General features: G+C 43.2%; 1 protein-coding gene across 7 annotated transcripts in view; it reads right to left on the reverse strand.

The window, feature by feature from the left end:
• The window catches only part of GBF1 (golgi brefeldin A resistant guanine nucleotide exchange factor 1), an 85,995-nt gene extending 73,638 nt beyond the window's left edge, over window positions 1–12,357 (reverse strand). For 6 of the 7 annotated variants that reach the window (XM_053387976.1, XM_053387973.1, XM_053387975.1 and 3 more), the window contains exons 1-3: window positions 12,106–12,357; window positions 6,614–6,719; window positions 4,594–4,660 (exon numbers count right to left, since the gene is read on the reverse strand). In XM_053387976.1, coding sequence (XP_053243951.1) covers window positions 4,594–4,660; window positions 6,614–6,719; window positions 12,106–12,179 — 247 coding nt within the window. In that variant the 5' untranslated portion in view covers window positions 12,180–12,357. Of the gene's footprint in view, window positions 1–4,593; window positions 4,661–6,613; window positions 6,720–12,105 lie in introns of those variants that run through there. The other variant, XM_053387977.1, reaches the window with a different exon arrangement.
• Between the last annotated feature and the right edge of the window lie 2,560 nt (window positions 12,358–14,917).

The raw sequence follows: 14,917 nt of genomic DNA on the forward strand, positions 1-14,917 counted from the left end.
CACATAATATTTCTTCTGAACTAAACCCCAAATGTTTTTGTATTTATAAAACCTATAAACAGAATCTAGATAATTTATAGCCTGTCAGGATTTTGATCATGCTTAACACCTCTTGCCTTATTTTTTAAGTTTCATTTTTTGGAACACAGGACCAGTTTTTATATTCAGAAAAATAAGAGATTGAAACCAAAGTTATTTGCTCTCCTTTTTCACACATAAAAGAGCAAGTCTGTTGCTAATGTGATTGTGCTGCAGAAATACTGCACAAGAATGACTTCTGGGTGAAACTAGGTCCAAGGAACAAATGCCCTGGAGAGTTTATATTACAAGGCAGCAGCAAGCATTTCTGTTCCAGCAAAAACTACTTCACTTCTGAAGTGAACAGGCCTGGCAAACTAACATGCTTGCCTTGTCCAAGCACAGCCATGCATACTAACGGTTTTAGCAGAACACTTGGACGCAAAGCCTTCAACCACACATTGCAGGCAGGCACTCTGAGGGGGTGAACAGTGCCTTCCAATAATTTCTCTTCATTCCCTCACACAAGCACATGGCAATTTCAGTAGTTGTGATCTAAAGATTCACTTTTTAAAATTTATGTTTTTAATTTGTATCCCACTTGTTGGTCCTCTGTGGCCTTGCAGTTAGAATTAAAATGGAAATATGACACATTGGAAATGGAAAGATGAAGATTTTTGTTCCAAATCTGTAATCTGCCTCTCTCATGTTCACTTATATGATTGAAGTCTGGACTCTGGCACAGACTGTTTCAGCCTGCGTCCTGACCCTTTTTCCAGCCAAAGTCTTGCTTGTGGCTGTGTCAACAATGTAGTTGGGTCTCAATATGCTGCTTGTAAATGCCAGGTCAATCCATATTAAGATCTCCCTCACCCACAATTTAATCAAGGTTAAGGATGCCGACCTGGCATATACAATCAGGACCTGGGTGAGGAGCAAGTCAGGGGGTTAGTTTCTCCCAGCTATGCCCACCTTGGTACTTGGTCCAGCACAGGAGTAGACATCAAAGCACCTGATCTGCATGGCATACCTAGTATGTCTTGCCTTTTAAAAATATTTGCTGCCCATGCTCCACACAATGGCGAGTACTTTGAGCTCACAACAGATAACAGCACACTTTTTATTCACTATTTTATTAAAATATTACTAATACCACACCATTCACCCCTAGTCCACTACAGGATTTGTAAGGTCATTCTCACCTAATTGAGGCTCACTAATTGCCACAGTGATTCAGAGTCAACATTAATATCCTCTTCCTCTGTTTACTTTCTCCTGCCCAAAGGCTAAATAATTAAGGATTGGTGCAAAATGAAATGCAAAGGTCACTAAATCTTTAACCATTTGGGTTTGAAGAAGTTACAGGTATGTCAGCATAAAAAAGAAATGCTTTTGTATACATTTTCATTCCCAGTCTTTCCTTAGATTGCATAGGCTGGCTACTCAGCGACTGCCCATTATTTCAAGCATTCTGCAGCTCAGCCTTGTCATTGGAAAAGAGATATGCAGCTGAGTCCAAATGAGTCTGGAAGGATAGTTCTCTCTCTCTCTCTCTCTCTCTCTCTCACACACACACACACACACACACACACAGGTTTTATGGGAAGGAAGACGGAACTGCTCTTTTTACCTAGAGAACCTGTGGACCTGCAGGTGTTGTTCGACTCACAACTCTCATCATCCCCAGCCAGGATGGCCAATGGTCAGGGATGATGGGAACTACAGTACAGCGACGTGTGGAGGGTAAAGGGTTAAGAAGTGTTGCTCCAAAGACTGGTCATTCATTTCAGACTGCAAGTAAATTGACCAAAGACAAACAGTAAATAGGTGCCAGTTTGGACAAGAAGAATTATGCCTTTCTTTGGACAATTAAAATCTGTGAAAGGGCACCAGCCATGACAAGCTCCTATGTAAGTGTGATCATGATCTTACTTTATGTTTTTTTATGTTCTTTCATAATTCCAAATATTTTCCCACATAGACTTTTTAATTTAATTTTAATTTAATTTAAAAAATGAAATAAAAAAGGAAAGTTTTTAAGCCAGGTAAGTTCTTTGACTTAAAGAAAGTTTTCTTCTTTTTTCAAGATTTGTATTATGTACCAATAGGAAGGTTACATATGTTTCTAAACCAATCTGCAAGTAGCCAATGTGAGATATCACTCAACTATTGTTTTATCGGCCACCACATCATCCTGCACCAAAAATTAAAGGAAACAGTGTTATATAGACTTGGTTTAAAAAAGAGCAAGGATAGGGCTAAAAGGTGTTCTCTACTTGCACCTTCACTTTGTACTGGTAAGAAACTAAAGCCAAGATAAAAACACAAATCCAAAGCCACAAGGTATTGAATCTATTGGCGAGTTAGGATACTCACACTGTATTCCTAGGCTAGGTTGGCTCTATGGTATACCTTCTTTCCCAAATCAGGGCACCCCAAACATCATTCCTAAACAGTTAAATAAGCAAAGACTCCAAGGAGAACAAAGGTACTCTACTGCAACATGCCTAACATTTACATTGCCCCTCTCTGCTCATTAAACAGATTTTGTTTAAATAATGAACAAACTGTATTACAGACTCCAATGAGAATTCCAAAATTATAAGTCAACTGATAAAGCTCAGAGGAGATGGAAGAGAACGGGAGGGAGAGAAGAGCAATATTGACTAATATAAAGGGCGCAGCTTGAGAAAGGATATTCCTGCCACACCTGATCAAACATAGTCCACAGAGGGGAGAAGGAAAGAGGAACACGAGAAGAAATGAGACAAGGCAGTTGGAAATTTGCATCCAGCACAGATTAAAACAAACTCAGTAGGGACTGAGGAAATACAGAATATATATTACTATAAATGCAAAACTGTTCTAAAAGCTAACTCAAATGTCAAAGATTACTGCTTGAATAAATTTGAATATGAAAGTCATTGCTTCTGTAACTTAATGAAGAAATGTTCAAACCGAATTCAAGTAAGAGCTGAACTCTGCCCCTGTGTTGCCTCTTGAATGTGGAGGTCTCTGACAACAGCACAACATGCCATCAGGGCCCACCAATACCCTGCCCAGGATCAAGTCTGTTCCCAAGAACACCTAGGAAGGATTTCCAGTCAGTGCTACATGACAGAATTAACCTACACACAGGAGACATGAAGGCTGGCATGGTCTTTTCACAAGTGATATGAATACCAGGAAACTTAACTACTGATTCCACAAATGCACATTAGTCCAATGTATGCATCATGGCAGAAAGTCTAAAGCAAAATTCTGAGTATTTTCCTAGCATGAAGTATGAAAGAGTCTTCTAGATTTTAATCAGGAGATTTGTGAAGAAAATATTTTATCATCCCTCAGCCCCAAACCATACAGCTGGCACGCACACACAACAACCAGCCCCCCAAAATCTTCTTACATCACTTTCCTCCTGTGTGCTTGTATGTCATTAGTTTGGCTATTGTCACATCCACAACTGAAGACGGAAGAAAACACGGTCAGGGAAATGGAGGGCAAGACACTCTGTTTCTAGCCAATGAAAATCAAGTGCCAAAACATTCTACTCCAATTTTATTTTATGAATTCAAATGAATTTGCACAGCTAAATTTTAGGTATCTATAGTGTAGGGTTGTGGGGAGCGCTATGCTTACTCAGCGAATGTGGAAAGGTATTCTGTACCACATGGAGGATGTAGCCCCTATCAGCTTAAAAGCACGTGCAATCCTAACAGCCACCTCATAAGGTAGGTCAGCATTATCTCCCAGTGGCATACTAGGAGGAGAGAATGAAGCATTTACTGCCTGTCCAATGCCATTGATGCATTCATGCATGAGTTAAGATTTAAACTTGGTACATTATTGAGTCAAGAACTCACATGCCATTCCCAGCAAAATAGCATAAAGGGTAGTGTCTAATTAGTTTGGTTTAGTAATTTATACCCCACTTTTCCGTATACAAAATAGTCATGGTGGCTCACAATAGATTAAACAATACAATTACAAAGAAACACAACAAAGTGGATCAAACGAAAGCAGATCTGAAGAGGCACAAAGTTAGACACTTTCTGAAAGGACACATTTACAGATGGTGCCCAAGAACAACCATGCTAGGTTAGGTTGGAAGCACAAGAGACAAGGTCTTCTCAATGATGGCACCACAGCTATAAAGCTCCCTACTCAATGAAGTGCACTTGAGCCCATCAGTGCAGGTTCTTTAAAAAACATACATCTTCCAAGCTACATTTCATTATTTTTGGCTATGTAATTATGAGCTGTTTTGCACTTTTAAATCATAAAACTTTGACAGACCTACAAAGCCTAGATGCTCTTTCATTATAATACCACCTAATATGTCTCCCTTCATGTATGTATTGACCCTATTACGTACACTGCACTGTGAAGGAATGGTTTGAAAGTCAACCTAGATTCCACAGTCTTGGTGCCAGCTGTGAATGCAATGCTGTTCTGTACTGATACATAATCCATATCCCTATTTTAAAAAACAATAAATCTGTTTCTGCAGAATTTAGGTATGTGCCTTGATCCTCTACATACCCAGTATTAACTTAAAAAACATCAACAGCTTACCAGTTATGTTATTCAGCACTTCTTTCAAAACACTGAAGCTGTGCAAAAGAGGATCACGGTCTTCATCCTAAACACATGAAAAGGTTGTTACTAAGTAGGAACTGGACTAAGTTAAAACTTCCTCACTAAGAGGGAGAAAATATTTATATCATCTTTCAATAAGCACTTAAACAGATCATTATTCAAAGAAGCCCCAAGGTCTCTCCCGGTCATGTGCAAGAGGGGAAAAATTGGGGCTCACTCACTGGGGGGCAGGAGCCTTCCCGCTCCCCAGCTGAGACAAGCTGCGTTGTCCCCAGTCCGCCAGGCGTTGGGGTGAAAGTGTCTCAACTCCCACAGTGAGAGCTGCAACAGTTTCATCCCCCGCCTTGTTGGCTGAGGCCAATGCAGCTAGTTATTTCAACATCATGGTGTATCGCCAGATTGGCTGGTGATGCATCACAATATTGAAAACCTGACATCACCCAGCCCTACTAGTAGTACATGGTCATTGACTGCTGGGAATGAGTGTTTCAGCATGTTGCCTCGTGCTCCGGCCAGCTTGCTAGCCCACCACCTGTTGTGCCAGTTCAACAGTAGCAGCACCGGCATGCCACTCCATTCCCACCAAGCTGCTAATCCAGCTCGATTGCATTGTGCAAAATGGGTGTTAGGAGGAAGGTCACAGAGGTAGCAGGCAGTTCCTTTGCCAAAAGGATATCAGCTGCTACACACAATGCATCTATATCCAGGTCAGCAGGGGTGTGAGTGGGTATGCAGAACAATCCTATGTAGGCCTGCTCAGAAGTCCCACTGGGCTCAATGGGACTTACTCCTTGGTAAGTATGCATAGATTCACAGCAGCCTTAAGAAATGAATGGAATAAGTAGTATGAATGGCTAAACACAGTTGTGAGTAACCTGTGGCCCACCTCCAGATGATGGACTAGCATAGGTTTCCCTCCCTGTTGCCCTCTGGATGTTGCTGGACTACAACGCCCATCATACCTGACCACTGCCCATGCTGGCTGGGGCCGATGGGATCTGTAGTCCAACAACATACTCCCTATCCCTAGACTATCTCAAATGGGATGTTCATTTGAATTTCACATTGGGCAGCAAACTGTACTGGAATTGCCAATTGCCACAGCAGAAGGTTATAAAGCTGGGGAGGAATTTGTATACTTTTATTATTTATTTACAATATTCTCTGAACTTTACTTCATACTCAAAGGAACTTTGTCTTTAAATTGTTGTCTCTCAGTTCTTAAACTGCTCCAATCAGAAGTTTAAAGCTTTGATCTGAAGTATTACATCACATGGGTGTGTGCATTTTTAAAGCTTTTGAGAGAAAGCATTTTAGACAGGCTCTGAAAGACAATGTTCAAGGCACCAGGATTTGAGAACAGAAAGTGACAACCCTTTATTCCAGTTCAAAGGTGTGGAAAGACTGTACCAACCCCTCCAACAACACAGAATTTAACAATCAATCCCAAAGGGGGTAGCGATAGTGCCAGGAGGGTGCTTAGTGCTAGAAGAGTCTACGTGAAATAAAAAAGACCTAAGGAGTCTGTGGATCCTTAAAGACTAACACATTTGTTTCTACATAAACTTTTTGTAAGCAGGATCTTGTTTTATCAGATGCATGAACTATGCAAATAGTAGGTATTATATGAATGGGTGTATAAAAATGTAGCACCCATAATACTGCTTTGCACAATTCTAGTGCTCAGAGAGCATATTTGTGATACTAACAACCCTGCAATTTAGACCAGTATTATTATCCCAATATGTGGGTGCAGTAGAGTGGGCTCACAATATCCTGTTGGTACCCTGTCCCAGAGTTCAGCACTTTTCAGTCTCTTATACAATAGATGCCACACTCCAAATTATTTTGTTAACCAGAATTAGACAAGTGCCTATACAAATGGAAGATCAAAGCTGCCTACAGCAACATATAGCAAATAACTATTTCAGTTTTTCATATATGTTTGATATTAGACAGATTCAAGATTCACTTCATGCAACACTCAGCAGCTTACCAAATGTGTATGGGTACTCCATCTTGCACTGCGTTTTATGGCTCCTACTACTGTATTGATTTCGCCTTGAATAATATAAATGTTCTTATCCACAATCCTGACAGACCTAGAATTGAGAAACTAAATTAGTACCCATTCAAATACAAAAAATAACATTATTATTCCATACCAGGAAAAGGAATTTGAAAGTATGTCCCAGAATCTACTCTTTGGATGCCAAAAATGATAGAAATATTTCATGAAATGAGAAATAGTTAAATTATCTTGGTGCGGTCTGTTTTATATATTTTTATTAATAGCTATTCCACCCTATCTTTTAGCTCACAGAGAGACCCCAAGGCAGCTCACAAATCAGGACACAACATTTTTATGTTAGTTTCTCAAGCCACTGAACCCATCAAACCAAAAGGTTTAATCAGAGTCAAGCCTTCCTTCCTTCTTTCACTTGCTTTGGGGAAATGAGGGTCAACATGTACAATACATCTAGAGTTTCACTATTTCTTTTAAGATACTGTACAACTTTTAGCGCTTCAAAAGCAAGAAAACCCTAAAAGGCCACTATAAACCTGGGGGGAAAGGACTCATGACTTCAGTCTAGACCCAGCAAACCACAGATTGTGCTAAGTAAACCACTACAGGAAAGATATGGGTTAGTACTTGGCATACAACTAATCTGGCAATCAACTGAGCACTGTAAAAAAAAAAAAGTGAGTAAAGCCTGCCAGTGGTTAGCAGCCCGGAAGCAAAGAATCAGAAATGCACACAGAAGTGAGGAACAATCCAAGTACAGTGGTACTTAATTCGTTCCGGAGGTCCGTTCTTAACCTTAACCTGAAGCACCACTTTAGCTAATGGGGCCTCCTGCTGCTGCCGCGCTGCCAGAGCACTATTTCTGTTCCCATCCTAAAGCAAAGCTCTTAACCTGAGGTAGTATTTCTGGGTTAGTGGAGTCTGTAACCTGAAGCGTTTGTAACCTGAAGCGTCTGTAACCCGAGGTACCACTGTAGTATATCTGTGCAGCAGTGTAATATTTGGAAAAGCACAGGTATATCTACCAATCTGGGAAGCAGCCAAAAGCACACCCTGCCCATTAGACGAGGCTTCCCTCCCCAATTTCTAGGGTACATTTGCATACCATTTGGTGGACATCTCACTGATAAAGTCACAGAGATGGGCTACCATGGAAGAGGACTAAAGGAAAAAGGGGTAGAAGGCAGAAGACTGAGATAATTAGAATGTGATGAATGGATCACTGCATGAGTGGTGTAGTGCCAACCACCTTGAAAGAGGCAGTGGTACAGCCCCTACTTTAAAAGCCCAATCTGGACCTTGAGATTCCTGAGTACTGCTGCTGATCACAAATGCTCCTTTCAGGGACAAGGTGCTTGTGCAGGAGTGGGGTGGGGTAATGGCCTAGCTTCAGAAACACTTGGAGGAAACCAATTATCTAGACCCATTTTAGAAAGGGTTCCAGACCAAGCTTTCAGACTGAATCAGCTTTAGTTGTTCTGATGGATGTCCTTTACTAGGAAACAGACAAAGGAAGAGTAACCCTGTTACTCTAGCTGGATATTTCTGCAGATTTTGACAGCGTTGAACATGGTATTCTCCTGGGCCAACTCTACGAGATCGGACTTGCGGGTGCTGTGTTGCAATGCTTAGATTCCTATCTGTGGGACAAGATTCAAGGAATAACACTGGGTAAGCATACCTCACTGTCCAGACATCTGCACTCTCTAGGAACTATTCTGTCCCCAACACTATTTAACATCTAGATAAACTGTTGGGAGCAGTCATCATGATCTTTGGGACACAGTGTCAGCAATCCCGAGCACTGCTTCTCTGTTATATCTAAATAAGATACAGCTTTGGTTTTGAACCAGTGTCGGGATGGAGTAATGAGCTGTATAAAGGCAATAAACTGAAAATGAATCAGCAGCATTTGATATTTCTTTATCTACTACATTCTACAGTGGTACCTCGGGTTAAGTACTTAATTTGTTCCGGAAGTCCGCACTTAACCTGAAACTGTTCTTAACCTGAAGCACCACTTTAGCTAATGGGGCCTCCTGCTGCTGCCGTGCCACTGGAGCACAATTTCTGTTCTCATCCTGAAGCAAAGTTCTTAACCTGAAGCACTATTTCTGGGTTAGCGGAGTCTGTAACCTGAAGCGTATGTAACCTGAAGTGTATGTAACCCGAAGTACCACTGTATAAGGAAACAAATGAGAGATCTGAGTTATCTACTCATTGTATAAATTTTGACATCCTTATTCCAGGGTGAAAATAGGCCTTTGAGTGTTATATCATGAGAGAAATCCTAGGACAGAGGATAAAATTAAAATAATTTCATTGTTTTGTTCATTATTCCAGTCAAATCCAATAGTATTTTTATGTATATGCCCTCAATGCAGCTTGCATAAAATGTAGTTAAAACACAATTAAAACCAACCTAAAATAAAATTAAAATCAAGGAACTGGCAAGTTTTTGGATATTTACTATTCCTAAGATCCGGTAGAGAGGCCTATATCTGGGCTGCACTAGTCATGGAGGCACAATTGTTTGTGGCAAGAGAAAGGGCCTTCTGGATTATGGAACACATGAGGTCTAGTTGTTCCCCTCCCTTGCCATTTCTGCCAATTAGTGAAAACCTTTCTCCCCTGGCAAGCTTTCATCTTGCTGGGCAGATGACACATGGTGGACCTTGTTTAGGGTTTTTATCTACTGCACTGTTTTTCATTTTCACATTGTTTTATTCTTATATTGTTGATAGTATGATACTACCGTTGTAAGATGGCATTGTAAAATGAGCAATGTGAATGCACTGCAAAAGTGTAGGATACAAATCTTCTGGAAAAAATAAAATACTGCATTTGTGGTGACTCCACAAGTGGCATGGGCAGCAGGAGTTTACATCATACCTGAATGTTAGTTGGAGGTACTGTGGGATTAAGCATACTGAACAGCAAACTCTGCTGAAGTGCGCTAGTGTCTGCTCCCTAATCTAGGAGACTTGAGCCAAAACCAGTGTTTGTTAACACTGGCATTCTCTCATACGTTTAAGCTTTCCTTGTGGCACACTTGCAAAAAAGATTGGTCACTACTTTTGTAGCTCAAGGGTTCAACTCTTTCTGTCAAAAACACCTTTAAGAGGTCTATATATATTATGACAGCTAACCCTTCTGCTTGTCAGATAGAAATACACATTTGGGTAGTGAAGACAATGTGTTCAGGTAATCCAGCGTCTACCCCATATTGCATATATTCAACAGTCATAAGTAGTTGCAATTTCCTCTAAGCTGCAACTCTACCCAACTTCAAAAATCAAACATTACAATTACTCAACCTCCAACAAATCAGGTTTGAGGAAGCTCTGTTCAAGTTAGATAGCCACACGGTAATGTATCAAAAAGTAATGAGGACAAGTTGAATCTACTAGTCTTTGGAAAGATGGCAGAGTTGGCATGTTTGTGTGTCACATGGAATCTATCACCACCAACTCAAAAACGAAGAACACTATATGGACATGAGGCATGTATACAGGCCCCAAATGCCAGTTCTGGGTACTTCCACATTCATAATGACACCCAGTTCTTTGACTTCCAGCAGACACTTTACAGATCTGTTCTTCCCCCATGTTCCAATAGCACTTACAGCCATATTTGAAGGTGTGTTTACAGCCATATTTGAAAGTGTGTAAATATATAAAGCATTACCTTATGACTACCAGCCCAGGCCCACCTGGGCAAGCTGGGAAGGTCACTGAGCCAACATCCATACCCTCAACACCTAAGTCACTTGGAGTGTCAATGGCAAGGATGAGATGCAGTGTGCTCCCTCTCATTGGGGGATAGTCCATCCACCTAAACACAAAATTGTGCTAGACATATGGCATCACTCCACCCAGGACTCCTCTGGAATACTCTGGGGTGATGGTAAGATCTCTCCATTCATGCTAAGAAGACCAGAGATAACTCTAAACCCTAATGCTGCCTCCCATCCAAAAGTGCAAATCAGACTACCTGAGATACTGCCCCTCACCCCCAAATCCTCTGTACTTGACAAGCCTCATTCCTCTCACATTAAACTGCATGCCCCAGGCTGTTGGGTCTTCCCAGGCACCAAGCACAAATTAAAACATGTTCACTTCCTTCAAAACCATTCACAATACCCAATGAAATGAAGCATGTGCCCAGACCCTAGCAGGCAGGGTTTTGCCTATACCTCCCCAACCCTGAAGCTTGTCCCAAAATCAAGCCAATGGCCAGATCCTTAGGCAAGCAAGGTTTTTATAGCCCTGCTGTCACAGATCTTTTAACCAGAGAAGCTGAGGGCACAGTCTCAGGCATTCTGCTTTGCAAAATGCACACTGCCTTCACCAGCAAAGGCCTTCATTGATGCTTTTTAGGGCACCCCAGCAACAGCAGCTGGGCTGCCAAAACTGGGCCGGCTCACAAAGAGTCACCAAACACCTCAGCTCAGGTGCCCCAAGAGTGCGGGAGGATCTTATTCCCTCATGGGAACCTGCACAGGACCCTGAGATCTTTGGGGGAAGGCCCTTCTCTTGGTCCCGCCACCCTCAACAGTAACACCTGGTTGGGTCATGAGAGAGGGCCTTATTGGTGGTGGCAGCTCCCAGGAAACTTCAGAACTCCCTTCCTCCGGACCATCTCCCGCCTTGCTGTCCTCCCAACCAGCAGGTGAAGAAGACCTTTCTTACTCCAACAGGCCTTTGGGAACGCCTGCTTTTAATTAAAGGTGTCAGCGCTGCCTCTTATTGTAATGACTGGTGCCATGCTGATCTTATGGAGATTATTGGTTATGTTTCAAAACAGAACTTAGATAGGTATGCAGTTTTCAATTCTATTGGGTCTCCAGCCATAGGAACCAACTCCCCACCCTAAAAAAATAAAATATTTCAAGGGGCCGGGTCCCCACAAAGTTGATGTGCATTGCCATTCAAATAACGTGTGTGCACCATGGCATGTGATCTATTATGTGGGGCGGGACTTACCCCCTCCCACCAATATTTTATTCAAGTCGGCACCCCTGTCTCCAGCAGCTGTTGGACTACAACTCCCAAAGTCCCTAGCTAGCAGGTCAGGGGGTGATGGGAGTTGCAGTCCATCAAGGAGCTGAGGGTGCTTATTTCGATGCTTATTTTTTTCTTCTTTTATAGCAGTTCTTGTTTTTATCAGCAAGCCGCCTCGAGTCCCGCCAGGCGGGGTATAAGTAAATACATAACCATAACAACCACAGTCATAATCTCGGCCGGAAGGTCAAGCGGTCCCTTGCTGCACTTTGCCTCGGCCCTGCCTAACGAGACAGGGAACCCGCGGCCTTCGCGACCCGCTTGGGCCGGACACTACCTTCCGGCCCCCACACACGCAGGACAGGCCCCGCGGCCCAAACGCCCTCGGCTCCCTCAGCAGGCAAAACCCGACCTAGGCTGCGGGCCGGGCAGCTGGGAATGTCTGGCTGGCTCACTCACCCCTCCATCCAACCGGCATCCAAAATGGCGGCGCCTGAGGGCAGTTGCTGAGGCGTCGGAGGGCCTCTCGGCATTGCCGGGGAGCCGGACCGGCGGCGGCCCGCTCCGGAAAGCCCGCTAGTTCCGAGAAAGGCAGCCGCCCTGCGGAACGGCTGGAACCGGCTCCTCTCCCCTCTTCGCTTCTCCCTCACTGACGTGGAAACAAGGGCGCAGCCTAGCTTGCTGCGCCGTTTACTGCCGGGGACGGGGAGGGACCTCGGCCAATCGAAACCAGCACCTGAGGTGACAGGACACCCGCCGCCCAATGGAATCGGCTCATTCCGAGGGAGGTTGGCGGGGAGGCGGGAAGGCGAAACCCTTCCGCCGCCGCCCCCCTAGCGAGAAAGCCAATCAGGAGAAAGGCTTGGCGATATTGGCATCGCTAGTTGCCAATAGCTGTGTGGGAAAGAGAAAGGAAAGGAAAAGCCAACCCTCCGGATAGGTGAGCAGCCTCCCGGGGGAGAGAGAGAATCAAGCGTGATTGCACTGCAGAGCGAAGGTTTGCTGTGCATTATGGGGTGCAGCTTGTCATTTCTGGGCTGCGGGAGCGTGTGAATGGTCAAACGCGCAACTCATTGGTGTGGTGTTTTTGTGTGTGTGTGTTTTGATCTCCCAAAAATTACCACCCAAAAAACAAAATAAGGAAATGCATCGCTGGCTACTGCACTACTACATTTTTACCTTGTCACGTGTTAGTTACACTGAATTTTATTCTTTATTACATAAAATGTATGCACTGCTTGATTTGTGAAAAAATACAAACTTAAAGCGGATTAATAAAAACCTAAAACAATAAAATCAAGATAAATTATAGAATTGTAGACTTGGAAGAGATCCAAGGGTCATCCAGTCCAACCTGCTGCAACACAGAAATACATACAACCTTACTAAAAAACATGCAAAAGTTAAAACGCTAAAACAGATGAACATTAGCAGAATAAAGAATTGCTCTTACCTGCACTGAACCCTTCTAGGGAAGCAATGATGCAACAGAAACCTTTTACAATACTTGTGGTGAGTCAGAGGTTTTTAATCTGAAATCAAGCTACATATAAGATGGTTGGCATCATGGATGTCGACTTATTATGGAAATATGTTCTGTAATAGTAATGCTATTGCTACAACCTTGTCATGACCTTTGGATAGAACAATAAAACTATGAACTGGGGGGGGGAGTATCACGACAGTGCATATGTGCAGAGGACAGAATGGAAGCAGACCACACACAAAAGCAAGACTTTAACCACCTAGATCAGCATCTTGAGAAGTAGAGACGTCACCTTGCCAACAAAGGTCCGTATAGTTAAAGCCATGGTTTTCCCAGTAGTGATGTATGGAAGTGAGAGCTGGACCATAAAGAAGGCTGATCACCGAAGAATTGATGCTTTTGAATTATGGTGCTGGAGAAGACTCTTGAGAGTCCCATGGACTGCAAGAAGATCAAACGCATCCATTCTTAATGAAATCAGCCCTGAGTGCTCACTGGAAGGACAGATCGTGAAGCTGAGGCTTCAGTACTTTGGCCACCTCATGAGAAGAGAAGACTCCCTGGAGAAGACACTGATGCTGGGAAAGATGGAGGGCACAAGGAGAAGGGGGCGACAGAGGACGAGATGGTTGGATAGTGTTTTCGAGGTTACCAGCATGAGTTTGACCAAACTGCGGGAGGTAGTGGAGGACAGAGGTGCCTGGCGTGCTCTGGTCCATGGGGTCACGAAGAGTCGGACACGACTAAACGACTAAACAACAACAACAACAACCACCTAGATATGTTGGGATCTACATATCTGATGGAATTTATTCTTCTGCATAGGCCTGCTAAAATCTTTAGATGAAGCATTTTTGATTGGGCTCCAGCCTGGGCAGGCCGAGGGTCAGATGCCTTGGCAATCCCAGCAGGTATATACCCTCACCTGAATCTCATAGCTCTCCTGTAGCTGCCTCTGATTAGTAATCATTTAACTCTTGGGGAAAATAATTAGCATCATACATGGAAATTGCATGGAAGTTGCCGAACCAATTAACCAGCTAGAAGGATTACTGTTAATAGCACCAGTTTCCCTATAACCTGGTATTGCTGGATAGTTTTGATGAACTGCAAAAGCATTTTTAGTTTGCTTTCTGTTGCCACCCTGGAACTTTTCTTTATTAGTGCCACTTTGTTTTGTACAATTCCTTGCAAATGAAGGAAAACAACTTTCTGCTTGTATATGTTGATAATATAATTTTGGTTACTGAGAACAAACAAGATTGTACAAAAACAAGATTGGGTGCAGGCCTGGCCAGGACATAGGCATCCTGACTGTGACAAAGGTGACCTGTGTGCTTGCTTGATTAACAGCTGTTGGGAACTTCAAGGTCCCTGCTCTCCCTTCTTATGGTCTTTGTACTGGACCTGGAGACTCCAATAGAGAGCATTCCAAGTCAAGAAGGAGGGCAAGTGGGCACCCTATCAAATGACAGGGCAGGAGCTACACGGAGCAGGGCCTTTTCACTGGTGGTGCCCATTGTATGCCTCACTCTTCCCAGACCTGCTCTCTTTTGGCCTGTATTTTGGAGCTTTCTGATTTAGGAAGACTTTGGAAGAACTGGTTGACAAGTCTTATCAGTTGCTGACATATGAGCCGATTTTATTTGCTGCTATTCTGGGCTTCTGGTGCACCAGGGTTTACACCAGCGTAATAGAGTTGGCCAGGATGCCAGAAGGGATACAATTCTCCATTATCTGCACAGCAGGGGGTGTTCAGTCAACAGTGCAAAGTCTGAGCTGAAG

Source organism: Podarcis raffonei, chromosome 5 (genome assembly GCF_027172205.1).
Source record: "Podarcis raffonei isolate rPodRaf1 chromosome 5, rPodRaf1.pri, whole genome shotgun sequence".
Lineage (NCBI taxonomy): Eukaryota > Metazoa > Chordata > Lepidosauria > Squamata > Lacertidae > Podarcis > Podarcis raffonei.